The sequence below is a fragment of the Muscardinus avellanarius genome (assembly GCF_963383645.1).
Source record: "Muscardinus avellanarius genome assembly, chromosome: X".
Taxonomy (NCBI): domain Eukaryota; kingdom Metazoa; phylum Chordata; class Mammalia; order Rodentia; family Gliridae; genus Muscardinus; species Muscardinus avellanarius.
This window is the reverse complement of record NC_137792.1, coordinates 56,255,297-56,283,248: the sequence shown is the minus strand read 5'-3', so window position 1 is coordinate 56,283,248 and position 27,952 is coordinate 56,255,297. Positions and strand designations below refer to the sequence as shown.

Below are 27,952 nucleotides of genomic sequence, written 5' to 3'. Positions count from 1 at the left end.
GAATAATTCATATCCTCAGTTGCATTAGCCCTTTTCAAGTATTCATGTGGCTAGTAGATTCCATACTAAACAATATAGAGATATGTAATGTTGTCATCACAGGAAGTTATTTTGGACAGCATTGCATCAATATATTTTCATATGTCGGGTATGGTGGCACACACTTGTAATCTCTGCTCTTGGGAGGCGGAGACAGGAGGATCACACAGGTCTGAAGCCAGCCTTGCTGGCTTAAGAGATCCTGTTTCCAAATAAAAATAAAAAAATAGGTGTCTGGGAGTGTAGCCCAGAGGTAGAAGGGATTCCAGGCACCCAGGAGCTCACCTTTTCACATCTGGTTTCCTTCCCAAGCTGTATCTGCCATGTCTCAGAACATGGCGAAGTAACAAGGTAAAAATAAAAGAGCAAAATAAAAAATGCAATATTTAATTTTCCCCCTCAAACCAAGATACACTAGGCTGATTTCCACTTATAATGTTATTTTTCAGGAACCCCAGTACCACCAAAACAAAAATATTTTCATATGGCTTCTCCTCAACTCAGTTATTTTTTGTTTTTAGATAAAGTGGATATCTGAACTGGATGGGTTGTGATGTTCCATAAAAACTCTTGAAGAATTTTCATATGATTAGTGACCAGCCCTCAACACCTTAGTGGAATCCTGTTTGAAAATAAAGAACAAAAATAGTGGCTGGAGGTGTAGCTCAGAGGTAGAATGCCCCTGGGTTCAATATCTGGAAAGGCAACAACAACAACAAAAAAAACTATCCAATATATTATTCCCATTTTATAGATAAGAAAACTGAGGCCCATATATGTTGAGTGCCTAGCCTCTGTCACACAATGGTAAGTATTTAAGGTTATACTTAAAACAAGATCAGATCCTCTGACTTACAGTCCTATGTTTTTTTCCCATTGTAAAACAACTGATTAAATCCAGTAGTGAAGATGTAGATATTTGTGTCCAATGAACTCAAAATGGTCACAGGCAGGAAAAGAAAAGAATGAGGACCTCAGTTTGATCAGTCAACAACAACAAAAAAAAAAAAACGACCAAGCTCTAGCTGCTTATGGATCAAATGTAATTCTCAAAATCCAATGCTAGAATAATTCATTATTGTTACCATATAAATGAAGTATGCATTATGCAAGTTAGGAGAAAAAGGCTCTAAGACCTGGTGATCAAAAACTGTGAGAAGCCAGTGATTTGCAGTTATCATTAAAGTTCTAAAAGATCAATTACAGATTCTCTGATATATTTCACCCTTTACATGGTCACAGGAATCTGCTCACATCTTTCTAACTCTGATCTCTGTTCCCATTTCATTATTTGCCCAACAAACGTCCCTTTCCATGGTGGGCTCTTGTTTTTAGAATTCTTTAAAGAAAAATAAAGTTTACAAACAAGAAAGTGTTTATAAAACACTATTGCTCTCAACATCTTAAATCTGACTAGTTCGGTGTAGATTTAAGCCTTGCTATTCTAAGACTCTCGGTGTGGTCCACAAGGACTATCTGTATCAGATGTGTTTATCTGTTTTGCTCCAATTTTTAATAATTTGTCTCTTATATGAGCTTTCTAACACATTCAAAAATTGCCTCTTAGTGGTAAAAGCAACACAAATTTGTTATCTTAGATTTCTGGAGGTCAGAATTTAGACAATCTGGTTGTCAGATTTATTGTTTTCTAAAGGCTCCAAGAAAGAAACCATTTCGCACTCATTTGAATTACTGACAGAATTCAATTCCTTGTAGATATGGAACACAAGTCTCCATTTTCTTGCTGGCTATAAATATAGGGTTATTCCAAACTTTTAGAGGTTGCCACATTACTGGGCTTTGGACCTCTTCTTCCACCTTCAAAGCCAGCACCTCCTCTTTTACTATTAATGATCTCTGTGATTATATTGGGCCTACCTGGATAATTCAGAATGATCTCCCCATCTCAAATGTTTAATTTCTTGACATCTGCAAAATCTCTTTTGATATATAAAGTATCATATTTATAAGTTCCAGGGATTAGGATGTAGACATTATTCAGCCAAATACACATCTCTTCAGTCATGCAGGGCTTTAAATAATGTCACATATAGTAACTTGTCCATGAAGAAAATAATAAGAATAGAGTAAGGATATCTTTATTACTCTTTGCAAATAAATTCAACAGACACTATTTCACACACCAAAATGTAATAACAGGATGAATACTCAGTGTATACACCTTGAACAAAAAATAATTTCCTTGAAATTGTGTCAAATCACATGAATAATGATTGAGTTCCTGCTAATCAATTGTATCAGAGCATTTTCACAAAATATAAATTATTTTGAGTTGCTTGTGATATTTATATATAAAGTGTTTTTCTTTCAAACTGTGCCCAAGGGTCATCCCTGGGAGGAGAGAAGAGCAAGCTGTTGAGGACACTGATCTCTTTCTCCCCAAATCTCTTGCTCCTTTCATAACAATACAGCTATGTAGCTGGATTATGCTTCTGCTTATGATCTCTATTACATTCTATATTTTATACACATCTGTTGAAATTTCTTGTATAGATATGACTTTTTATTGGAAGAGAACCTACTTGCCTCTTTTTGGTCCACAATCCTCCTGTATCAGCCTCCCAAGGACTGAAATTACTAGCCTGCACCAGCATGCCAGGCTTTAATCTCTTTATTTATTTATTTTTGAAACAGGGTCTCACTGAGTTGCAAATGTTCTCGCTACACAGCTGAGTCTGTCCATGAACCACAATACCCTGGTCTCAGCCTCTCGAAGGCTGGGATTACAAGTGTGCTTCATCATGCTAAGCTTCTAAAACTTCTTTTTTCTTAATATTTTATTGGTGCATTGTAGTTATAAACCTTAATGGAGTACAAGATCGTGGAAGCATGCATTCACATATCACCCAGTTAGCCCTTACCCAATTCCTACATTATTCCTCCCACTCCCTCCTTCTCATGTTTGGATTAGTGATTGACTTTGATATATTTTTCCCAGTTTTATTTATTTTTTTAATTTTTTTATTGGTGCATTATATTCATACAACTTATTGGGGTAAAAAACTTGTGTGTACAAACATGTACTCATCGCTGATTTAACCCCTACCCAAATCCCACCCCATTCCCTCCCCGTCCCTCCCTCCCTTGCTTGGCTTAGTGATTGACTTCGATATGTTTAAGTACATTGTGAGCTTTAGAGATTTTCCTCTTCCCCCCTCATTTCTCCTCCTTTAGGTTGTCTTGTTTGCTCCTCTTTTCTCCCTAACTCTCACATATTAGGGAAAGCATCTGATTTCTTATTTTTTGTGCCTGACTAATCTCACTTAGCATTATGTCCTCCAGTTCCATTCATTTCCCTGAAAATGATGTAATTGAGTTTTTTTTTGATGGCTGAGTAAAATTCCATTGTGTACATATCCCACAGTTTTGTAATCCATTCATCTGTTGATGGACATCTTGGCTGGTTCCATAGTTTGGCTATGGTGAATTGTGCAGCTATGAACATAGATACACATGCATTAGTTTGGTAGTTTGGTTTCTTTTCTTTTGGGTAGATACCCAACAGTGCTGGATCAAATGGTAGATTTGTTCCCATTCTTCTGAGGATTCTCCATACTGTTTTCCATAGTGGTTGCACTAATTTGCAATCCCACCAACAATGTCTTAGAGTTCCCACTTCTCCACATCCTTGCCAGCATCTGTTGTTGTTTGTGTTTTGAATGATGGGCATTCTAGTTGGAGTTAGGTGAAATCTCAGGATAGTTTTGATTTGCATCTCTCTGATTGCCAGTGATGTTGAGCCTTTTTTCATGCATTTATTGGCCATTTGAATTTCTTCTTTTGTGAAGTGTCTATTTAGTTCATTTGCCCATTTTGTTATTGGATGCTTTGTTTTCTTAGTGTTGAGTTTCTTGAGTTCTCTGTATATTCTAGATATTAGTCCTCTATCGGTGGTGTAGGTGGCAAAAATCTTCTCCCATTGTGTTGGCTCTCGATTGAGATTCTTGATAGTTTCCTTTGCTGAACAGAAGCTCTTCAATTTCATGCAATGCCATGTATTGATTCTCCTTTTAATTTGTTGTGCCTTTGGGGTCTTGTTGAGGAAATGTTTGTCTGTGCCTATGTGTTTTAGTGTTGGACCTATGCCCTCTTCAAGGAGCTTCAAAGTCTCTGGTTTAATTTCAAAGTCTTTGATCCATCGTGAGTTGACTTTTGTACAGGGTGAAAAGTGGGATTAATTTTCTTCATATGGTTAACCAATTTTGCCAACACCATTTGTTGAAGAGGCTATCTTTTTTCCAGTGTATGTGTTTGGCCTCTTTGTCAAAAATCAATTGGCTGAAAGTGTGTGGACTTGTTTCTGGGTCTTCTACTCTGCTCCATTGGTCTATATATCTGTTCTTTTGCCAGTACCATGTTGTTTTTATTACAATGGCTTTGTAGTATAGTTTAAAGTCAAGTATTGTGATTCCTCCTGAATGGTTTTTGTTGCTGAGAACTATCTTGGCTATTCTGGGCTTTTTGTTATTCCATATAAATTTAAGGACTGATTTTTCTATGTCTGTGAGGAATGATCTTGGTAGTTTAATGGGCATTGCATTAAATCTGTAGATCACTTTTGGGAGGATGGCCATTTTAATGATATTTATTCTGCCAATCCATGAACATGGAAGGTCTTTCCATCTTCTAAGATCTTCTTAGATTTCTTTTTTCAGTGTTTTATAATTTTTTTGTAGAGATCTTTTACCTCCTTGGTCAAGTTTATTCCTAGGTATTTTATTTTTTGTGGGAGATCCTGAGTGGAAGTGTTTTCTGAATTTCTTTTTCAGTGGATTTATGGTTGGTGTACAGGAAAGCTTCTGATTTTTTATGATTGATTTTGTATCCAGATACCTTGCTGAATTTGTTGATCAGTTCTATAAGCCTTTTGTTTGAGTTTGTTGGGTTTTCTAAATATAGTATCATGTCATCTGCAAATAGTGAAAGCTTAAGTATTTCTTTTCCTATTTGTACTCCTTTGGTTTCCTTTTCTTGCCTTATTGCTCTGGCTAGAATCTCTTGTACTATATTGAAGAGAAGTGGTGATAGTGGACATCCTTTTAGGGGAAATTCTTGAAGTTTTTCCCCATTTAATATGATGTTGGCAGTGGGCTTATTGTAGATTGCCTTTATGATGTTGAGATATGTTCCTTCTATTCCAATTCTCTGCAGTGTTTTTATCATAAATGGATGTTGAATTTTATCAAATGCTTTTTCAGCATCTATTGAGATGATCATGTGGTTTTTGTCTTTGATTCTGTTTATATGATGAATTACATGGATTGATTTTCATATATTGAACCAGCCTTGCATCCCTGGGATGAACCCTACCTGGTCATGGTGAATGATTTTCTTGATGTGGTTTTGAATGCGTGTTGCTAGTATTTTGTTTAATAGTTTTGCATCCAAGTTCATCATAGATATAGGCCTGTAGTTTTCCTTCCTTGAACTGTCTTTATTTGGTCTGGGTATTAGTGTGATGTTGGCTTCATAGAATGTATTTGGGAGAGTCCCGGTTTTTTCTATTTCCTGAAATAGTTTGAGGAGTAATGGGATTAGTTCTCCTATAAAGGTTTTATAGAATTCACTTGGGAAACCATCTGGTCCTGGGCTTTTCTTTGATGGTAAGCTCTTTATTGCTATCTCAATCTCTTTGATTGTTATTGGTTGGTTTAAGTGTTCTATATCTTCTTGACTCAGTTTAGGAAGGTTGTATTTATCTAGGAAGTTGTCGATTTCCTCCAGATTTTCCATTTTGTTGGAGTATAGTTTTTCAAAGTAGTTTCAGATAATCCTCTAGATCTCTATGCTGTCAGTAGTTATGTCTCCTTTTTCATCCCTTATCCTCATAATTTGGGTTGATTCTCTCTTTTTTTAGTAAGGTTGGCTAGTGGTTTATCAATCTTGTTAATTTTTTCAAGAAACCAGCTTTTGGTTTTGTTGATTTTCTGTATTTTTTTATTCTCTATTTCATTAATTTCTGCTGTAATTTTAATAATTTCCCGTCTTCTGCTGGCTTTGGGGTTCAATTGTTCCTGCTTTTCAAGGGCTTTGAGGTGTGTCATAAGGCTATTTATTTGAAGATTTTCTGTTTTTCTTATGTGAGCACTCAGTGCTATGAATTTTCCTCTTAGTACTGCCTTCAAAGTGTCCCAGAGGTTTTGATATGTTGTTTCTTTATTTTCATTTGTTTCTAGAAATTTCTTGATTTCACCTCTTACATCTTCTATGACCCATTCTTCATTCAGAAGTGTGGTGTTCAGTCTCCACATGTTTATGTTGTTTCTCTGGGTCTTCCTATAGTTGATTTCTAGTTTCATTACATTATGGTCTGAAATGACACAGGGAAGTATGTAACATTTTTTAAATTTGCTAGTGCTCATTTTGTATCCCAGAATGTGATCTATTTTGGAGAAGGTTCCATGAGCAGCTGAGAAAAATGTAAACTCTGTTGTAGTTGGGTGTAATATTTTATATGTGTCCAACAGGTCCATTTGGTTAATGGTGTTCTTTAGTTTTGAGACATCTTTACTGACCCTTTGTCTAGAAGATTGGTCTAGTATTGTGAGAGGTGTGTTGAAGTCTCCCAGTATTATTGTGTTGGGATTTATGTGTGACTTCATGTCACAAAGAGTTTGATTTATGAAAGTAGCTGCCCCTATGTTTGGGGCATAGATGTTGATTATTGTTATTTCATCTTGCTGGACTATTCCTTTTACCAGTAAAATGTGACCTTCTTTGTCTCTTCTAATAAGTTTGGGTTTGAAGTCTAACTTGTCTGATATCATAATTGCTACTCCTGCTTGTCTTCGAGTACCATTAGCATGGATTACCTTGCTCCAGCCCTTTACCTTGAGTTTGTTCCTATCTTTATTTGTAAGGTGTGTTTCTTGTAAGCAGCAGATGGATGGATTCTGGCTTTTAATCCATTTTGCCACTTTATGTCTTTTTATTGGGGGGTTTAGGCCTTTTACATTCAGTGTGATTATAGAGAGATAATTTTTAATTCCCAACATGTTAAGATCTTATTTCTGTTTGAGATACTGTTTATTCTTCTTGGCTTAGTTGCCTGCTGGATGGGAATTCTTGTTTCTTTGGTTCTGATGTGTATTACCCATTTCCTCTTTGCAGTTAATCTCCTTGAGTATTTTCTCTAGCGCTGGTTTTGAAGACATAAATTACTTCAGTTGCTGTTTGTCATGGAAACTTCTTATTTCTCCATCTAATTTGATGGATAGTTTTGCTGGGTAGGAAATTTTTGGCTGGAAGTTGTTTTCTTTCAGAGTTTGGAATATGTTACTCCAAGCCCTTCTGGCTTTCATCACTTGGTTTGGGAAGTCTGGAATGATTCTAATTGGTTTGCCTCTCTATGTCACGTGGCGTTTTGTTTTTGTTGCCTTTAAGATTCTCTGCTTGGCTTCCACAGTGGTCATTTTGACAATTATGTGGCGTGGGGATTCTCTTCTCCGATTCTGTCTAAAGGGAGTTCTATAAGTTTCCTGGACCTGTGTATCGACCTCTTGCTCTATGTTTGGAAAATTTTCTGCTATTACTTCCTTGAAGAGATTGTTGATCCCTTTGGTTTCACCTTCTTTTCCCTCCTCTATTCCAATTATTCTTAGGTTAGCTCTCTTGAAATGGGCCCATATTTCTTCAATGTCAGATTCCTCCTGTCGGGTTTTTTTTGCTAAATTAGAAACTATGCGTTCATTTTTATAATGGTTATCTTCAAGAAGCGAGATTCTATTCTCCATGTGGTCTAATCTGTTGTTTATACTTTGGATTGAGGCCTTTACTTCATTAATTGCATCCTTTAACTCTTTTTGACTCTCTCTAAATTCTTTTTGAAAGTCCTCTATTATTTCTAAAGTTATTTTTCTAATTTGATCTTCTAGAGATCTTTGGATTTCTGTGTTATCAGATTCTGATGTTGTGGGGTTGTTGGCATTCACTGTTCCATTGTTATTTCTCTTTCCCATGATTTTGGAAGTTTGTGCCTTCTCTGGTTTCTTCCCTGAGTCACTACGAGTTCACTTAAGATGCTCTGGATCTCGAGTCTGTGGTATCTCAGTCACCACTACTCCTTTACTGGGTTGTATCACAAAGTCTCAGACCCAGGGAGTCAATCAAGGCTGCTTAGACCGTGGAGGGTGCCAAGTTGGGCGTTCTCCAGTGGGGAGTTGTGACTATGGTATGATATCTCTGCCACTGCCACTCCCCCACTAGGCTGCACTGCTAAAATCTCCGACCCAGGGAGACTATCTGCGCAAGTCCCTGGGAGTGCAGTACTGGGATTTCTCCCCTAGGGGCCGCAATTTGACTCACGGTTGTTGAGTGCGCTGATGGAGCTGTAGTGAACTCGGTGGATTCGCTGCTGCCGCCACTGGCAATATGGCACCACTGCCACGCCCTCGGCTGTGATGCGGCATATTCTTCTCTGGTTTTGAACTCTGCTCTGAGTCTTTGCCAGTTGTACTGTGCCCAGCCCTTGGGAGCTTTATATGTTCCCTGCACCAACAAAACTGCTGACTGCTGCCCGGCTGTTCAGCACCTGCTCTCCTCGGCTTGCTGTCCACCCCTCCTCTCAGGCGCCTGGTGGCTGGTTGAGTGGGTCGGTCTAGGGCCGTCCAGTGAACTCGCCACTGCTGCCAGCAGTAAGACGCTGCTTCTGCATCCTAGGCCGCGAGGCCAGAGTACTTCCTCTCTGGATTTGAGCTCTGTTTTTAGTTTCCCTCCTCTCTGGAGCCTGGTGCTGCTAGGGGAGATGTAGGCCGCACCACTCTGGCCGCTCTGCGCCGCCGCTCTGGCTACTCCACACCACGGCTCTGGCCACTCCGGCTGCTCCGGCCGCTCTGCACCGCGGCTCTGGCTGCTCTGGCTGTTCTGGCCGCTCCGATCCGGCTGCTCTGGCCGCTCCACTCAGCTGTTCTGGCCGCTTCACTCTGGCTGCTCCAGCCGCTCTGCTCCGCGGCTCTGGCCACTCCACGCCGCCGCTCAGGCCAATCTGCGCTGCAGCTCTGGCTGCTCCAGCTATTCTGGCCGGTCCGCTCAGCTGCTCTGGCCACTCTTCTCGGCTGCTCTGAACTGCGGCTCCAACTGCTCCGCACCACGGGTCTGGCCACTCTGGTCGCTCTGGCCGTTCCGCGACGCGGCCTTGGCTGCTCCCGGCTGCTCAGGCCGCTCCGCTCCGTGGCTCACCCCAATCCGCGCTGCGGCTCTGGCTGCTCTGGCTTCTCCGGCTGCTCCGGGCCACGCGGGCGTGGCACTTTGGGCTGGTTTTTTTCTGGTGTCTTGTTTTTCCAGCCACTTTTCTCTGTCCCTTGTATTTACCGTTTTTATTTCTTTGCTGGTGGTGTTTTCTGGCTCTGAAAGGCGCAGGTTTTGTGGTAGTAGAGTTGGATTGTTAGCGGGACTTGTAAGTGCCGCTTTCCTTCGTCGCCATCTTCCCGGAAGTCTCGACTTTGATATATTTAATGTACATCATGAAAATTAGAGAATTTCCTTCTTTCCCCTCCCATCCCCTCAGGTAGGTTGTTCAATTATAGTATCTCCTAATTCATCCAGAGTTCCTCCTACGACCTATTTTCTCCCTCCCTTTCACCTTTTAGGGAGAGCATCTGGTTTCTTATTTTTTGTGACTGACTAATCTCAATTAGCAACATCTCCAGTTCCATCCATTCCCCTGTAAATCATGTAATTATGTTTTTCTTTATGGCTGAGTAAATCTCCATTGTGTACATATACCATAGTTTTCAATCCATTCATGTGTTGATGGACACTTTGGTTAGTTCCACAGTTTGGCAATTGTGAATCATGAAGCTATGATCATAGATATACATGCATTAGTTTGGTAGTTTTGTTTCCTTTCTTTGGGGTAGATACCCAGAAATGGTATTGCTGGATCAAATGGTAGATTTGTTTCCATTCTTCTGAGGATCCTCCATACTGTTTTCCAAAGTGGTTGCTCTAATTTGCAATTCCACCAACAATGTATTAGAGTACCCACTTCTCCACATCCTCACCACCATTTGTTGTTGTTTGTGTTTTGAATGATGGACACTCTAGTTGGAGTTAGGTGAAGTTTCGGGGTGGTTTTGATTTGCATCTCTCTGACTGCTTATGATATTGAGCATTTTTTTATGCATTTATTGGTCCCTTGAAATTATTCTTTCGTGAAGTGTCTATTTAGTTATCTTGCCCATTTTTTAAATTGGGTTATTTGTTTACATAGTCTGAGTTTCTTGAGTTCTCTCTGTAGTCTAGATATTATTAGTACTTTATTGGAGGGGTAGGTGTCAAAAATTTCCCATTCTGTTGGCTCTTGGTTCAGGTCCTTGATAGTTTACTGTACAAAAGCTCTTCAGTTTCATGCAATCCCACATACATACTGATTTGCCTTTTAGGTTTTTGTGCCTTTGAGGTCTTGTTGAGAAAGTTTTTAACCTATGGCTATGTGTTGCCGTGTTGGACCTATGCCTTCTTCAAGGAGCCTCAAGATTTCTGGTCTAATTTTGAAATCTTTGATCCATATTGAGTATTTCATTATTTGGGAGCTATCCTGAGTAGAATTTTTTTCTGGATTTCTTTCTCAGTAGATTTTTGGTTGGTATACAAAAAAGCTTCCAATTCTTTAGGATTGATTTTATATCCAGACACCAGGCTCAATTTGTTGATCAGATTTATAAGCCTTTTGTTTGACTTAGTTGGGTCTTGTAAGTATAGTATCATGTCATCTGAAAATATCAGTTCTTCCCTAACTATTCGTACTCCTTTTTATTTTCTTTTCTTGTTTATTGCTCTGGCAAGAATCTCAAGTACTCTATTGAGAATAAGTAGTGATAATAGACATCCTTTTCTTATTCTTGTTTTGTAGGGGGATTTTTTTCAGTTTTCCCCATTTTATATCATGTTGGCTATGGGCCTATTGTAGATTCCCTTTATGATGTTTAGGTATGTTCCTTCCATTTTATTAGAATATAGTTTTTCAAAGTAATTTCCAATAATTGTCTGAATTTCTCATCTCTTCACTTCTCAATGTAATTTGGGTTGGTATGTTGTATCTCTACTTTTGTTTGATTTTGGAAATTTCTTGATTTTACACCTTATTTCTTCTACAACCCATTCTTCATTCAGCAGTGTAGTGTTCATTCTTCACATATTTATGTGGTTTCTCTGAGTCTTATTTTTTTGTTAATTTGGCTACTGTTTATATATCTTGTTAATTTTTTTTGAGAAACCAGCTTTTGGTTTTGTTGATTTTCTGTATTATTTTTTAGTCTATATTTCATTGATTTCTGCTCTGATTTTAATTATTACCTGTATTCTACTTGCTTTGTAGTTAGATTGTTCCTCTTTTTTAAGGGTTTTGAGATGTGTCATTGGGTTATTTATTTGGTGATTTTTATGTTATTATCACGTGGGCATACGGTCCTATGAATTTTCCTTTTAAACTGCCTTAAAAGTATCCCAGAGATTTTGATATGTTGCGTTTCTATTTTTGTTTGTTTCTAGGAATTTCTTGACTTTATACATTATTTTTTCTATGACCCATTCTTCATTCAGCAGTGTGATGTTCATTCTCAACATATTTATGTGGTTTCTCTGAGTCTTCTTATACTTCATTTCTAGTTTCATTCCATTATGATCTGAAAAGACACAGGGACATATGTCACAGTTTAAAACTTGCTAGTACTCACTTTGTGGCCCAGGATATGATCTATTTTGTAGAAGATTCTGTGAGCAGCTGAGAAAAATGTGAACACTTCTGTAGTTGTGTGTAATATTCTATTTGTGTCTAATAGGTCCATTTGATTGTTGGTATTCTTTAGGTCTGATGCATTTTTACTGACCTTTTGTATAGAAGATCAGTCTAACAATGTGAGAGGGGTGTTGAAATCTCACATTATTATTGTATTGGGACTTATGTGTGAATTAATGTTGCAAGAAGTTTGTTTTATGAAAGTAGCTGCACCTATGTTTGGGGCATAAACATTGACTATCGATATTTCCTCTTGTTGGATTGTACCTTTTGCCACTAAAAATACCCTACTTTGTCTATTCTCATAAGCTTGAGCTTGAAGTATAAATTGGCTGACATCATAGTTGCTACTCCTAATTGTCTTTGATTTCTGTTGGCATGTATTACCTTGCTTCAGCCCTTTATATTAAGTTTGTGAATATCTTTACTTTTCAGGTGTGTTTTTTGAAGGCAGCTGATAGATGGATTCTGGTTTTTAATCCATTTTGCCATCTTATGTCTTTTTATTGGGGAGTTGCAGACATTTATGATTAGTATGATTATTGAGTGATGCTGTGTGTGTGTGTGTGTGTGTGTGTGTGTGTGTGTGTGTGTGTGGTACTGGGGTTCCTCAAAAGCCTTCTACCTTGAGTCTACACTCCCAGACCTATTTATATATATATTTTTAATTTGGAAACAGGATTTCTTAAGCCAATTAAGCTGGCTTTGAACATGTGTGATCCTCCTGTCTCCACCTCTCAAGCACGGGGATTACAAGCATGGGTCACCACACCCGACTGAGTGATGCTTTTTAATTCCTAATATATTGAGATTTAACTTCTGGTTATCATAGTGTTTGTTTTTCTTTGCTTAGTTGTTTGCTGGATAGAAATTCTTGTTTTTCTGGTTTTGGTGTGTATTATTGATTTCTTCTTTGCAGTTAATCTCTTTGAGTATTTTCTCTAGTACTAGTTTGGAAGACATAGCTTTTTTCAGCTTCTGTTTTTCATGGAAGATTTTTTAATTTCTCTGTCAAATTTAAGAGATAGTTTCCCTGGATAGCAAATTTTTGATTCCAGGTTGTTTAATTTCAGAGTTTGGGATATGCTACTCCAGGGCCTTCTGGCTTTCATGAGTTTGTTTTGGAAGTCTGAAATGATTTTAACTAGTTTGCCTCTGAATGTAACTTAGGCTTTCTTTTTGTTGCCTTTAAGATCCTCTCCCTAGCTTCTATATTGGTCAGTTTGACTATTATGTGATGTGGTGAATATTTTCTCTGATTGTATCTAAAGAAGGTCCTGTAAGTTTCTGTACCTGTGTATTAACCTATTTTTTATGTTTGGAAGTTTTTCTGTTATTACTTCTTTGAAAAGGTTGTTGATTCCATTGTTTTCGTCTTCTCTTCCCTCTTCTATGTCAATTATTCTTAGGTTAGTTCTTTTAAAATGGGCTCATATTTCTTCAATGTCTAATTTATACTCTTGAATTATTTTTTCTAAGTTAAATAACATGCTTTAATTTGGGGAGTGATCATCTTCTAGGAATGAGATTCTATTCTCCATGTGGTATAATTGTTTATAGTTTGAATTGATGCCCTCACTTCAGTTATTGCATCATTTATTTATTTCAGACTCTCTAAATTCTTTAGGAACTCCTGTAATATTTCTACAGTTACATTCCTGATTTGAACTTCTAGAGATCTGCAATTCTTTGTTGTCAGGTCTGTTATTGTGATGTTGTTGAAGCTCATTGCTTCCTTGTTATTCCTCCTTTCCATGATTTCAGAAGTTTGTATCTGTTGCTTTTGGTAGATTTCTCTCAATCTTTTCATGTCAGCTGGTATATCCATGGAAATTTGTGTTGTATTCAACAGTGATGGTGGACTGAGGAGGAGAGTGAAGTTGTAAATGCAAGAATAGGTAAAAGCTCAGATAGGATCAAATAGAATGAGAGTATGAGTTTGATAAGGTAGTGTATAGTAGAGATTAAAGATAGTGAATATGTAGTAGTATTCTAGTAACGAATGAGGAGTTTTTAGTACAATGATATAAAGTGGATTTAATACAAGACAAAGAAAAGAAAAGGAGAGAGGAAAAGGAAAACAGAAAAGGGATGGAGAGAAGAAAGTAAGTATGTACAAGAGAAGCTCGGGAGAGGTTTGGGAATAAACAAAACAAATAAGCATACACACTCACACCCCCCCAAAAAAAAACATGAAAGTAAAAACAAAATAAAACAACAAAAAATATTGCAATCCTACAGTTATATGGATATTCAGCAAACTGGGACTCTGCAATCTCTCTCTTTGCAGACACCAAGTGCCACTGGCACCTTTCTTGCTTAAATCCTGGTTGTTTGAATCTTTCAGTTTATGCGGGTGGCCAGTATCAATAGGGCTGGATCTAGTGTTAAGTGTATATTGCCCTCCATGCTTTTCACAGATGTGTACTTTAAGTTTCTCCCTGCCTCTGTAGTTGGCAGATGCCTCTGAAGCCAAACTCAATGTAAGAGCCTCTTTTATGCACAGCTAAGGCTGTGCTGATATGACTTCTCCCCCTTCACCACAATTGGGTGGTCTGTGGTTATCCTGAAGATCCTCCTAGGTAGATCTAGTGTTAAGCATAGGTCTTCTTCCACACTTTCAACTGATGCAGAGCCTGAGTCTATCAGAGCCTTTGCTATGTCCAACAACAGAATCTACCCCTGCCTTTGCCAGGTTGAACCTCAAAGTCTCAGATTCAGGGAGTTTATAGCTGCTGTGCGAGTCCCAGGGTGTTGCTGTGCTAGGCATTCTCCTGCAAGAATGGTGGCTTCACTTAATGTGTTGTTGATCACTGGTCTCGATCTCTGGATGGTGTGGTAATCTCAGTCACCCCTGTTGCAAGATGTAGCCAGTGTTTGTGCAGGAGAAAATGATGGCTTACAATTCCAATAATCTGCAGCCATTTATTTCAAGTCCTTGGTTGTTTTCCTGTTCGTCTCTGAATTCAGGCGCAGTGAAGCAAGATGGTGCCACTGCAGTGTCAAGGCACCAACTGCCAAGGAAGGCGGGTTTCTTTTCTGGTATTGTTGAGCACCACTCTGGATCTCTAGAGGGTGTGGAGGGTTCATCTGCCACTGATGGAAACTGTAGTCAGTGTTTGCACAGGAGGAACTGATATCTTACATTTCTGATGATCTGAAGCTGCTTATATCAGGTCCTTGGTTGTTTTTCTGTTCCTCTCTGGAGTCAGGTTCAGTGAGGCAAAATGGCACCACCACAACACCCATGGCCACCAGGGTGGCAGGTTTATTTTCTGCTATTTGATGGGTCTTCTAGCCTTTATTTTCTTCTGATTTGTACTTTATTGTGTTATATTTCTAGTTATGGTATATTCTGGCTTTTGTAGAATGCTGTTTTTAAGGCAATAGAGATAGGGTGTCAACAGGTCTTGAATGTGCTGTTTCCCTCAGTCACCAACTTCTTGGAAGTCCGCCTTCTATTTCTTGATTTCATAAATGTGACTCTTTTCCAGTTTTATAGGGCTCAATGTCTGTCTACCAAATAATTTGGAATGGTTTTATATTTGAGTTAATAGTTTAAAGGGGTACACCGGGAGCAGATAAATCAACATCCATATCTCCTCATCTCTTCCTTCACTGGAGAAGTGGGCTAAATGGAGCAGGGTTGGAGTGGAAGAGGTACCAGAAGATTTCAAAACTGCTGACAGGGACAAAAATAGACTATTCCTATCCACTGGCTGGAATAGATCTAGAGTTTAGAATGTCTGTGTCTAGTGGTGAGGCAGGTATCTTGGTCCAGCTAGAACCCAGATTTCAGAAAGGAATATGAATGAAGAAGGAGCTATGGGTGTTGATTTCTCTGCTCCAGGTGTACCCTTTTACAACTATTAACTCAAATATAAAACCATTCCAAATTATTTGGTAGACAGACATTGAGCCCTATAAAACTTGAAATGGGTCACATTTATGAAATTTATACAAGTAGCAACAAAAAGCAAGGGTTTAATGCAGAACTATCACATTAAATATGTAAAGCTACACATCATTGGCAAATTCTGGGCCTTGTTAACTGTGTTGCTAAATCAACACTCTCTGGGCTTGCCTATTGAATATTCCCATATACATTTTCCACTACAAAGTCATTACCCATTTCACTTCTTTTTTGATGCCCACACAGCTTAATTGAGCAGAATGGTTAATTCATCACACTTGTTTATCACCCAAGGAAGGAATTTATGGTTAAATTAGAATTAGGCTTGAACAGCACCAATGCAGATGTTTGGCTTTTTGGAGGTTGTTAATCTGAATTAATGAAAAGTCTGACTTACAAAATAGCTTTAGAGAAAGACAGTTTTGATACTCTAAGTTATATAACTCTATGACTGACAAAGCATTGTCAAAAGTGGATCAATTCCATATTTGTCTTAAGGAGCAGATTGAATTTCAAAAATGTCTTCTCATATGTTTGGTTACTAAGAGTATCGGGTTCAGTAGCCTATCATGGTATTACTATTTTATGTGGTTATATGTAGGTTTTAAAAGTTTTTCTCAATGTTGAGATGAAATCTTCTTTGCTCAATCTCTAATTTGACTAGTCTTATATTTACCTTGGAAAATCCTTAGAACAAGTCTATTCCATTTCTCACAGAACACACATTCAGATTGAAGACTGTTATTATATGAGTCACTCCAATCCCCTTATTTATCAAAGTTGTCCCAATTTCCAGACTCTTCATCTTTCTTGCATTTATTTATGAATTGTTGATGAAGAGGCTTGGCCAATATAATATAATTATGTAATCTCTAGACAGTGGTGGATTGACTGTCTCTTAAAGCCCATCATTTACTCTACTCCAGCCCCCCAAAGCAGAGCCACCCTTGTCTGAAGAAGATATCTTAAAAGATCCTGAGATTTCTCTTCCACTGTCTGGCTCTTTAATTACCTTCCCCAGTCTTAAATTCACCTACTAGGGTCACTGATTTGTTAAGCCAACTTCTTTGCCTTAGTCTTGTGTATGACCACGAAGACCTAATGAATAGAATTGGAATTAAAATAAGATTTCACTCCACTCAATAAGTATAACTCACTCTGCTTAATACAATAGTCTTTGAAAAAGGTGGGAAGTTGAACTTGAAGTCATAACAAATAGGGGTCGTTTGAGAAGTCTTATTACATTACAGGTGAAGATATAGAATACACTTTAATACTTACAGATTATGAAGTAGATGGTTCCATATATTAAATGTTAGTGGTTTTTAATATTACATGTTATCTTTGTTATAACTCCTAGCATTGTTTTAAAGCAGTTTATTAAAATATGAGAGAAATTGATGTGTAGGAAAAATACAGATTTAGAAAATGAAGAATGTATAAATTGTACATTAGTCCTTGTCTCCCAGAAAAAAGCAAGCACTTCATGTGCTCGTTTCACTCACAGTCACTTTAATAAAAATTTATAAAATAAATTAGCAATATATGAAAACAAATGTTGCAGAAGTGGGAGTGGAACTAACTGGTTTTCAGTGAAGAACTGAAAGTGAAATATTATGATGTTTTGCCAACAAGAAATTTACACAGTGGATTCTATACAAGATAATGGCCTTAGGCCAATTATTCTAATATAGATGTTTGTCCTGCTTATGAAGTCAATGACTGAGTTTTGTAGTCACTTTATCTCCAGTGCAATAGTTCCAGCTAGGAGCAAAGTGACTCTACAATAAATAAGGCATAGACACCAATGTGCAGCTTATATTCCTCATTTAACTAGGTGCAGCCAATCTCCAATAAGCCCATGAGCTACAAAGATACAGTAGAGGCACAGTGAAGTGCAGGAGAGAGCAATTTTGCTTCCATCTAAATAACTAACATTCCTCTCTACACATGCCAGTTCTCCCTCTTGTCAACTACACAACTGATGAGAGAAACCAATTCTTTCTCATTCACACACCATAGTCTTTCATTCTCACTATAAGTTCTCATGGTGTCCTCCCTGAATTAAAGTCCACTCTCCTTTTCATCCCCCAGTATTTATGTGTGGATCTGAAAATCTGATGTACTTCTCCATATTCTTCCTATGCTTCTCCTACTAAACAGTCATTGTCAATGTTGGCTGGACATTGAGTCCTGCTCGAGAACATAGCAACATATTTAGATATAAAAAATCTTGAGAGAGAAATAATTCCAGGTGTCATTGTATTGAATATCAGTCAAGATTTTTCTTATATTAGAAAAGTCTTTGCTTTATGTCTGTTAGTGAATTTTTTATATATGCTTTCTACTCATGTTCATAATAACCATAATTCTGAAATTCAAATATTTCTGTGAATAATTACTTTTCTAAGTTGAGACAAATTTATTTGATGACTAACCTGACTTAAAATGATATAAAGATAGTTTTGAAATTATTTATTTATTCCTCTTACTGTTAATGTTACTGTAACAATATTAATATGTTTTAAGGGGTGCATTCCCAGATCCAATAGACAGCATTAAATAATGTATTTATGTATACTTGCCATATTAATTTTTAAGATTTAAAACCTGTGAATACCAAAATTTATTTGTCCTCAGAAGAGCTTTAAATAAAGAACACACACACACACACACACACACACACACACACACACAGAGTTTTCTACTAAAAATATACAGATTTTATTTTAATTTAGCTGAGGAATAAGTTGATTTGTGTAAATAAAACATCTATGCTTTATGTATATCATCTCAGTGCATTTGGTTTTGAGAAAGTAATCACAAGGATTGTTTAGTTTCTTACAGAAATTGCTCAGAAATAGCCCAGTAAATGGGATGTCTATCCAAAAACATTCCAGAGTTAATCTAGAGTCTGTTTTAGTTTGTTAATGTGAGGAAGACCAGTTTCTTACAAGAAGCCATAAACTAATGCATAGGTGTTAAAGAATCCTGAGAACAGCCTTTCACTTTGGAATCATAAATTTCTATCCAAATTAGATATTATTCCTCTATCCACCAATTGTTCTAAGTATTGTAGATGCTCTGTGTTATAATTGAAACTCTACTTTGTAGGAATTGAGGCCAAGTTAGTCTAATCTCTGGATTAATCTCACTTAGATTTATTCTCTCAATATTTATTTAGTAACTAAACATAAAAACAATTGATTCAAATTAAAGTATAATTTGCATAAATATTGAGTCATTGCTGACATTAAAGGGATATCTGATGTGCTAGGAAATGCAAGGAAATAAAAGCACTGGTCTCCCCTCCCCCTGTTGCTGTGGAAATTCGGGCATGGGTTCCCAGGGGACAGAGTCCCCTATTTCTTGAGCTTTTCCCTAATCTCCTGGTGTATTTGGCAGAGAAAGGTACTTGCAGATAACATTTACTTAGCAGATAGCATTTTAAAATGAGCTTTCTTTAGCTCCATGAAAGAAAATGCCTACCTGAGAGATTAAAGGGCCAGTCTTTAGCAAAGGGAGGCAGAATTAAGGCAAAGGCTCTGTATGCTAAATGTTGACTGGTGAGGAACCCATGCTTGCCTCACAGTTCCAGTCCAGCTGGAAAGAGTTGGAATGCTGAAGAAAAGGTTCATATGAGAACATGGGATAAAGCAAGTGTTAAATATGTATACTTCCAGCATCTTGGATATGAGGATTCTTGGCATCCCTCTTTTGCAGGTTTAAGGTAGTATCAGTGAATCAAGTGACTATTAAGGCCAGGACTGAGTTCTCCTGATTGATTGTTGCCTCAGACTCAGTGCATGTGAGTTGGGAGAGTCAGGCAAAGTCTGGCATGTGTGATAGGCAGGGAGAGCAAAAACAGCCCAGGAGGAAGGTAGGACAGACCTGGCATAACAGGAAAGATGTGCTGGTCACCAGCCCAGCCCTCACAATGAGCTCTAAACAGGGAACTGGGCTGAAGAGATAGAGGGAGGTTAGAACCTTCTCTCAAGTTTTTAACACCATTCCTGAGAGAGAGAGAGCAGAGAAGAACTCAGTCCAAAGACACAATGAGCAAAAGGATAGAAGAGATGACATACCCCACTCTGCTTCAAGGAGGCTGTGATTGATTTGTTACAGGGCACAGAAAGCAAACAATTGGTGAGGAGTATTGATTCTCAATAAAGGCAGAGTAGCAAATGGTGTCACTTTCCAAATACTTTGCTTCGTCAGCTTTACAAATTTAAAATCAATCATTAGAGACAGTTGGTCCCTTAGGATCCTTCCTCCTGGTAAGAGTTTTACAAAGAGTTTATAAAACTGATGGTATAGGAGACAAAGAAGTTGCTTTCTATTCTTTCCTTATCCCTGCACTCAACAAACAGTAATTGAGCACTATCTGGTCACCATGTTGCTGAGCACAGGGCACTAACCCATGAGGGATTACAGCATAGCACTGCCCTATGAGGGAGCTGGAAGACATGGTATCAGGTGTGAGCCTGGGCTCAACAACCAGCCATGAGACAAATGCAAATCTCTCCTCCTCCCTGAGACTCAGTTTCATTCCACAGAAATGAGGATTGAGATAAACAGATCAAATAATTCTATGGACATTTATGAAGATATAAATACCAATCTTAATAATGTGTACTGGGAAAGGGAGGGAGCAAGCTGGGAACTGGAGGAAAGCACACCAAATGCTATGTTCATTTATGTGTGTATCTGAAACTCCTTATGATATATATTGCCATGTACCAATAAAGCATATTTAAAAATTAAATGAGAATTGTGCACATTCATTCAAGGAGACAGGACTATATTGTTTTTAGGTAAAAACAAAGACTCTCAGTAGAATTCTTGTAGGGTTTTGAACAGGGTTGAAATAAAATTAAAAGCTTTCTTAACTGAAATAAATGCATCAATTGAACATCTAAGTCTCTGCTTCTATAGCTGGACCTAGAAAGTCCACCGCCTTGGCTTAATGTTTTGCTGTGGACTGAGTGAGTGTGGCAAGGCTTTCCTGGAAGAGAAAGGTTTGTCACAGGAAAGTCAAGAAACTTGGATACACATGGATATGGTTCTTATGTGTGTAGGGGGTTTTGCTAAGTTGTACAAGATAGCGTCAGATTGGCTACCCTCCCACCTATTGTGACTACAGGTGTGCCCCACCATTTCCTGCTAACTTTCACCTGGTTCTAATAAAACCTTTGACATTGGGCCAGTCACTGGGCTTCTTGATCCTCACATGTCCCATTTGTAAATTGGAATTGGTATACTCCACTCTGCCTGTAGCTCACAGTGCATAGGTCCTTATGTTGAAACGAGCTGTTTCCATTTAGTTTGAGATTGAATTAACAAATGATGTCATTTTTTTTCAGCCCACCTTTGGCCATACCCCAGCCCCCACCTGCAGTGCAAGCCAGTGGGGGATCTGGCAGCTCCAGTGAGTCAGAGAGCAGCTCTGAATCCGATTCAGACACTGAAAGCAGCACGACTGACAGCGAATCCAATGAAGCACCTCATGTGGCCACTCCAGAGGTGTGTGACTTAAAAAAATTATAGCCCTATAGCATCTCTTTGTCCCTGAGGCAGCCCCCTAAAACACACATACACACACACACACACACACACACACACACGTTTCAGCAGTATAATTGCTTCAGCACAATAACTACTGAAAAATATCCATTACTTGATTGCATTCTTTTTTCTAAACATGTGTCTGCATAGGCTCTAACAGATATACATTTCTTGCTATGCAACTGATTTTCTGCAGTGGTCACTTAGCTACTCTGAACATCAAGCTTCCTCATATATGAAGACAGAATAGTAATGACTGGGCCAGCAGCTTCTTCTTTTTTTAAAGAAGCAATGAAGTTAGCCAAGACCCACATCTGGCCCCGGGAGTGCCAATTCTTAGTCTAGATTTAAGTCATTAAAGTAGTGAATTGCCACTAAGCAAGGAAGACTTATGAAATGTGTCTTTCCCTAAAGGTAAAATGATGATCGAGAAACCACATAGTTTTTATTTCAATTTGAATCAAAAGTATTTTATAATGGTCCCTGCAAATATTTAACACAGCCCCATAAAATGCCAAAATAATTTTGAAGTATTTTTTTTTGTGTGTGTTAAATGGGGATAGAACTCTTCTACCTTTGGGCTACACTCCCAGACCTATTTTATATTTTATTTGGAAACAGAATTTCTTAAGACAGCAAGCCTGGCTTCGAACCTGTGCGATCCTCCTGTTTCTGCCTCCCAAGTGTGGGGATTACAAGCGTGCGCCACCATCCCCGGCTTGAAGTAAAATATTTTATTTTCTCCTTCTCATCATCTATGAGTTCAGGATAGCTGCTCCAGTGCCCTGAGACTGTACCTGACACAGCAAGCAAATCCCACCACACACACACATGGTTTTTCATACACTTATTAAAAAATAATCAGAAAAGAACAAGAGAAAGAGGCAGTAGTTATATCACTGGTTATTAATAATAGCAAGTACATAATAGACAGGTGCCATATGTCAGGTACTACACTAAGCTCTTGACTTGCATTTTCTCATATTATCTTCATGAAAATCCTGTAGGATACCTGTTACTGTGATCTCGTTTTATATATGAGAGGGTAAGTTTATGAGAGGTTAGAAAGAACTTTCCCAATATCTCACAGATATACAGTAGATCCATAACTGAAAACCTGGTCAGTGTGTTGCTAGAGCTGGTATTAACTCTTGAGCTATGCTCCCAACAGTGGCATCCAATACAGTTTCCTCAACTTTCATATGGTGTTATTGTTCTGTGCAGGTTGGAGTCACAGCATTTTTTAAAATATTTTTAATTCTTGTCACCCTCTATTGGTTGGTGCCATAAGCTTCACTTAATGGTTTTCAAAAGAAGAGCTTGTCTAATAAAAATGTTGGCTCTTTTAGTTCAATTGGCAGAATTTTGAGTTGGGAATCAGGGATCTGAATTGTATGCGTCATTTCCATGATTTAACAGTGGATGCTAATGTTGCTGTTTGTGTTCCCATAAATTGTTTATTGCCCACACACTGAGTAAAGTACAGCAGTTCTTTAGGAAGTCAAATCTCATCATCTTCCAATAAGAATACAAAAGGTTTGGTCTGTTTGCAGTGGATTACAACATCATATAGACATTACTGGCACTTTGGTGGATGAAAAACCTTTCCTTTTGAATTGCACTTGAGGCACACTTAGATTTCTTTTTAGGATCAAAGATCATTGCCGATGCCTCCTGGTGAGAGGTTGGTGATTCACAGCAAAGGATTTTGAAACAGCTTTCCTCTCAGTCACTCCTTCCTACCCTTGAACTCTCTCCCTGTGAGTAGTTCTTTTTTCCCTGGCCAGAGTGGAGAATATTTTTAGAGAAAGAGTGGTTCTCTAGGTAATATGTTGTGGATAGTTCGTGTGTGTATATGAGTGTGTGTATTTGTATAAGTGCAAAGGATCACTGAATATTCAAAGCTTTTATTAGTGGTCACTGTAGTAAGAATTCTCCTAAATTCTCCTCACATGTGAGAGTAATTCTTCTGTCGGTTGTCAATCTGCAGCCAGAGCCTCCCTCAACCAACAAGTGGCAGCTAGACAAGTGGCTTAACAAAGTGACATCCCAGAACAAATCATTCATTTGCAGTCAAAATGAATCACCCATGGAGACGATCTCTCTGCCTCCTCCAATTATCCAGCCAATGGAAGTTCAAATCAAAGTGAAGTCGAACCCCAGCCAAGTCCTGGCTGAACCCAAAGAAAGTCCTCTCCTGAATCTCATTAGGGAAAAAGCCCGTTCACGGCCCATCCAGAAAACTCCAGAAACAAAGGCTCTGAAGCATAAGTTGTCAGCAACTCTTGACACAGCTTCTCAAAAGACAATTGGAAAAAAACAGCCCAAAAGGGTTGAGAAGAACACCAGCACTGAGGAGTTTACCTGGCCTAAACCAAATATTACCAATAGCACTCCCAAAGAAAAAGAAAGCATGGAGCTTCCTGACCCACCAAGAGGCCGTAACAAAGCCCCTAACCACAAACCAATCCCTAGGAAAGAACCAAGGCCTAACATCCCCTTGGCTGCTGAGAAGAAGAAGTACAGAGGCCCTGGCAAGATTGTGCCAAAGTCACGGGAATTCATTGAAACCGATTCCTCAACATCTGACTCCAACACAGATCAGGAAGAGACCCTGCATATCAAAGTCCTGCCTCCTTGCATCACCCCTGGAGGTAACACTTCCAAATCCAAGGAAACCAGCAGTGCTGGCCTGACCCTCAGCACTTTCCTCAGCAACACCAACAGCAACAACCTATCCATCAACAATGAGGAACCAGCTTTCTCACCTATTCCTGTCAGGCAAACTGAGCTTCTGTCCCCTCAACCAGATAATGAGAATCTAAAAAACCTCTGGGTGAAGATAAACCTTGACTTACTTTCTCGAGTACCTGGCCACAACTCACTCCAGTCAGCACCAGCAAAACTAGACCACAAAGAGATTGCCTCAAAACCTAAGCGTCACACTAATGCTACAGCTATGGAAAAACCAGTCCCTAAAAACAAGCGCAAGCACAAGGTAAGCTGTGACATGCCAAGTGACCAGGTGCAGGAGCAGTGGCTATCTGTTGTTGAACTTGATCTTGAGTCCCTTTATTTTGTGGTAATGAAGATTGAGCTCAGGGGTAGTCTACCTTTGAGCTATACCCCCCAGTCCTACTTTTTATTCTTAATTTTTAAATAGGATCTAACTGAGTTGCAGAGAGGCTCACTAAGTAGCTGAGGCTGGCCATAAACCTTCAATCCTCTCTCAGCCTCACAAGTAATGAGATTGCAAGCATGAGCCACCAAACCCTGCTTAAATCCCATTCTAGAGGAGGCCAGTGGCTGTGGATTGAATTGTAAAGTCAAGGATGCTTCCCATGAGACATGCAATATTTGATACATGGCAGGGGACAAAGCACTATAAATGATCAGGGCTTGGCAACCAGTGGCAAGAGTGTCCAGTAGGGCCGTGAGATATTATGATGTATATGAATAATATGAACAGATTCACCTTCCCCATGCCACCAGATCCTTATGTCAGCTTTTTAAGCTGTTTCTGCTGACAGGGACTCCTGTATTATTCTCTGTAGTTCTCGCCCAAGTATTATGTCCAAATACATCCTCATCCAGTCTTGTTCATTTATCTGGACAGATAGCAACATACCCATGACCCAGTTTTCCTTGGAGCATTCTGTCTCCTACCAGACTCAAGTCTGCCCAGCCTGGTGGGAAAACTAAGCTCTGCTGGAAACACTGAGCTCTGTAGGAGACTTGCCTTGAGAAAACCTCACCTGCAGATGATTTAGGTGAATTCTGGGGCAACAAAGTATCTTCAGAAATATAGAATATCCTTTTTCATTTCAAATATATCTATGGAGGTGAGGTTTTGGCCAATATTCTTATTCTAATTTATCTCTAGATCTCAGAGTAGTTTTTAAAATAACATTGCCACATGGTGATATTCAGGTAATCTAATTTATTATTATTTTTTGAACCTAGGGGCATTCTTCATTCAAGCTACACCCCTAGTCCTATTTTGTATTCTTTATTTTGAAACAAAGTGGCAGAGAGTTTCACTAAGTAGCTGAGTCTAACAGAAAACCTGCAATCTTCCTGTCTCAGCCTCCCAAGTACTGGGATTACAATCATGCACCACCACGCCCCACTCAGACAATCTAATTTCTAACATCTTCCCCAGTATCTAGAGGGGATATTATTAGTCTTTTCCTCATTATTTGTCACTGTGCAGGAGAGACATCAGAGTAAGGTCAATATGGCCCAGATTTCTCAATGAGGAATAGCCTACCCATAGCCAGGATTGTACAATTGAATAGTATACTGAAAGGATGAGTGAAGTCTTCATTCAGCTTTACTTTGGGGATTGAAATGCAGAGAGTATTTTCTCTATGTCATACACCAATAAATCAATGGGAGTATTCCAAAATAGGGAGCAAGAAGTCTGAGCCTTTTACTATGCCATGGATTGTTCTTTCTTGGTAATAAGAATGGTATAATCAGGGTGAAAATACATTTGTAGAATAAGCACATCCAAAGATCCAAAGTAGTCATGTCTTGCCTGTGTGTGTGTGTGTGTGTGTGTGTGTGTGTGTGTTTGTGTTTAAGGCAGAGATTTTAATTCAAGTAAAGATACACGTTCCAGGGAGAGGTGCAGGCCAAATCAAGAGAGCAAGAGGCCTTGCCTATGGATTTTTTTCCTTGCATGTTGCTAATTTTATGAGCAGCCTTTTATGTTGACCACAATTTCCATGCTGTTTGGACAGTATTTAAGCCATATCAGAGTTACAATGTTAGTATCTATAGTACTCATATGTGAGGGCACTGTTGATGAGAGAAATATATGAAAATTATACGTTCTCTCTACTTTTGTTATGAGATTCCTGTGCCAGCCAATCTTCGATCAGAAGTTAACATCACAATTCACTTCTCTCAAATGCCCACTTCTTAGTAGGAATAGATTGGCAAGGCTGATTGCCTTTTTCTGATCAAAGGTGCACACTTAGCTTCCCTACCTAATGCAGAAGGTAAAATAGAAGCAAACCTTATCTTGTTCATTTTAAAAATGTGTGAAACATGCTTTTCTAAATGTGACATGTATTTCAAGCTCTGTATTTTTTTTTTCTTTCAAAGCTAGGAGAAATTGCAGAGAAAATCCCTGAGAAGAAGCAGCGCATGGAGGAGGCTACCACTATCTGCTTGCTTCCTCCTTGTATCTCTCCAGCCCCACCACATAAGCCTCCTAATGCCAGAGAGTGAGTTTATCCTGTTTCTATATGATGGCTCTGTATAACTTCTGATTTTTAAGAAACTCCACTTGGACCCATTTGTGGCATTTATCCCAGAGAAATATTAGGCAAAAGGCAGAATTCACAGTCTAGACCTGACCGCTCTCCCAGACCACTGGAGTAACAAGGGTATAGGATAAAGGTTATAATGCAGACTGCCAGGTTTGTAGTGACTATTATCTTTTGAACTTTTTAGCAATATTTATTCCAAATCAGGCAAAATAAACTTTTCACAGTAAATAAAAGGTAAAACTGATGTAAAAGGGAGGAAAAATTGAGATTCCTATCAGTTTAACCAGATCACCTGCTTCTAGCCAAAGTTCAGCTCTGATGATGATTTAAACAATTTCCCTGGAAAAGCAACTCCTTGATCTTGACAGGATGACATAGCTGCTGCTTTTTTATGTCATTACCTAATATTACCCTGAAACTTAAGGACCAGTAGCTGCATCTTGAAATCCACAGAGACAAGGAGAATGCCTGGAGAGATGAGAGATCTGAGCTGTTGGAGAGGAGAGTTGCCTTCCTCCCCCCTTCCCCCAGGGCAGTTCTGTGTCAGGGAAAGCCAGCTGGGGAAAATATGTTAATTCAAACCAGCTGGCACTTCCTTTCCCTTCTTTCTCTAGGTGGAAGTTTCCACAATCAGGAAGAAAGGAGGCCTCTTTTTCCCTGCCTCTCAAATAGCATCAGGCTTCCACAGAGAAGTTTCTTCCAAGCATTGTGAATGAATTCTTATTGTCTTATAAATATCACTTAACTAACAATCATGTCAGCTACTTGAACTATTCTGTCTGGGTAATTATTGCCATAAATTCATTCAACATTAGAGATTATTTCCATCAAAGCCCGATTTAGGAGCCTATTAGCAGCTCAGAGCAGAGAAGCAATCTGGCTAACTGCTGCTTACAATTGATTTCACAGATTACTGTTTAACATCAGTGATATGGCATCAATCTGCCACAGATCAGATGTCGGAAATAAGTTATCAGCTTATGTGGGTATGAATCCTTGTTGTTTTGAGATTAAAGAGGGGAACAGGCCAATTACCAGTAGACCTTCTCGATGTAATAATGAGTTTAGGGCCTTTGGCTGCCCCTCTCCCTAACAAACCATACCCATTTTTGAGGTGTGTCTCTATTGTCTGGTATAAAGTGATTTTGATAACATCCATTAGTATATGTGGAGTTCTCAGAACTGGAAACCTTACCAGAGTAGCAAGCTTACCACCTGACCCTCAGAGTGGACTATGTATGCTAGGAAATGTAGACCTCACTCCAGAGCTTTCTTCCTTTTTAAAGAAAACAGGAAAAAAATGGGCATAGCTGTTGTGGCGATAGCACCTCAGTTTTCAGGCTTTGGCAGAGGCAGGAAGAGTGGGGATGTTTCCACCCCATTAGCCCCCACTGCTAG

At 38.8% G+C, this 27,952-nt stretch overlaps 1 protein-coding gene across 4 annotated transcripts in view; it reads left to right on the top strand.

Moving 5' to 3' along the window:
- AFF2 (ALF transcription elongation factor 2) overlaps nt 1-27,952 on the top strand; it is a gene marked incomplete at both ends in the record, with an annotated part of 650,103 nt that overhangs the window by 584,010 nt on the left and 38,141 nt on the right. For all 4 annotated transcript variants that reach the window (XM_080718539.1, XM_080718538.1, XM_080718537.1 and 1 more), the window contains 3 exons: nt 21,074-21,233; nt 23,266-24,292; nt 26,392-26,509. In XM_080718539.1, coding sequence (XP_080574665.1) covers nt 21,074-21,233; nt 23,266-24,292; nt 26,392-26,509 — 1,305 coding nt within the window. The remainder of the gene's footprint in view (nt 1-21,073; nt 21,234-23,265; nt 24,293-26,391; nt 26,510-27,952) is intronic.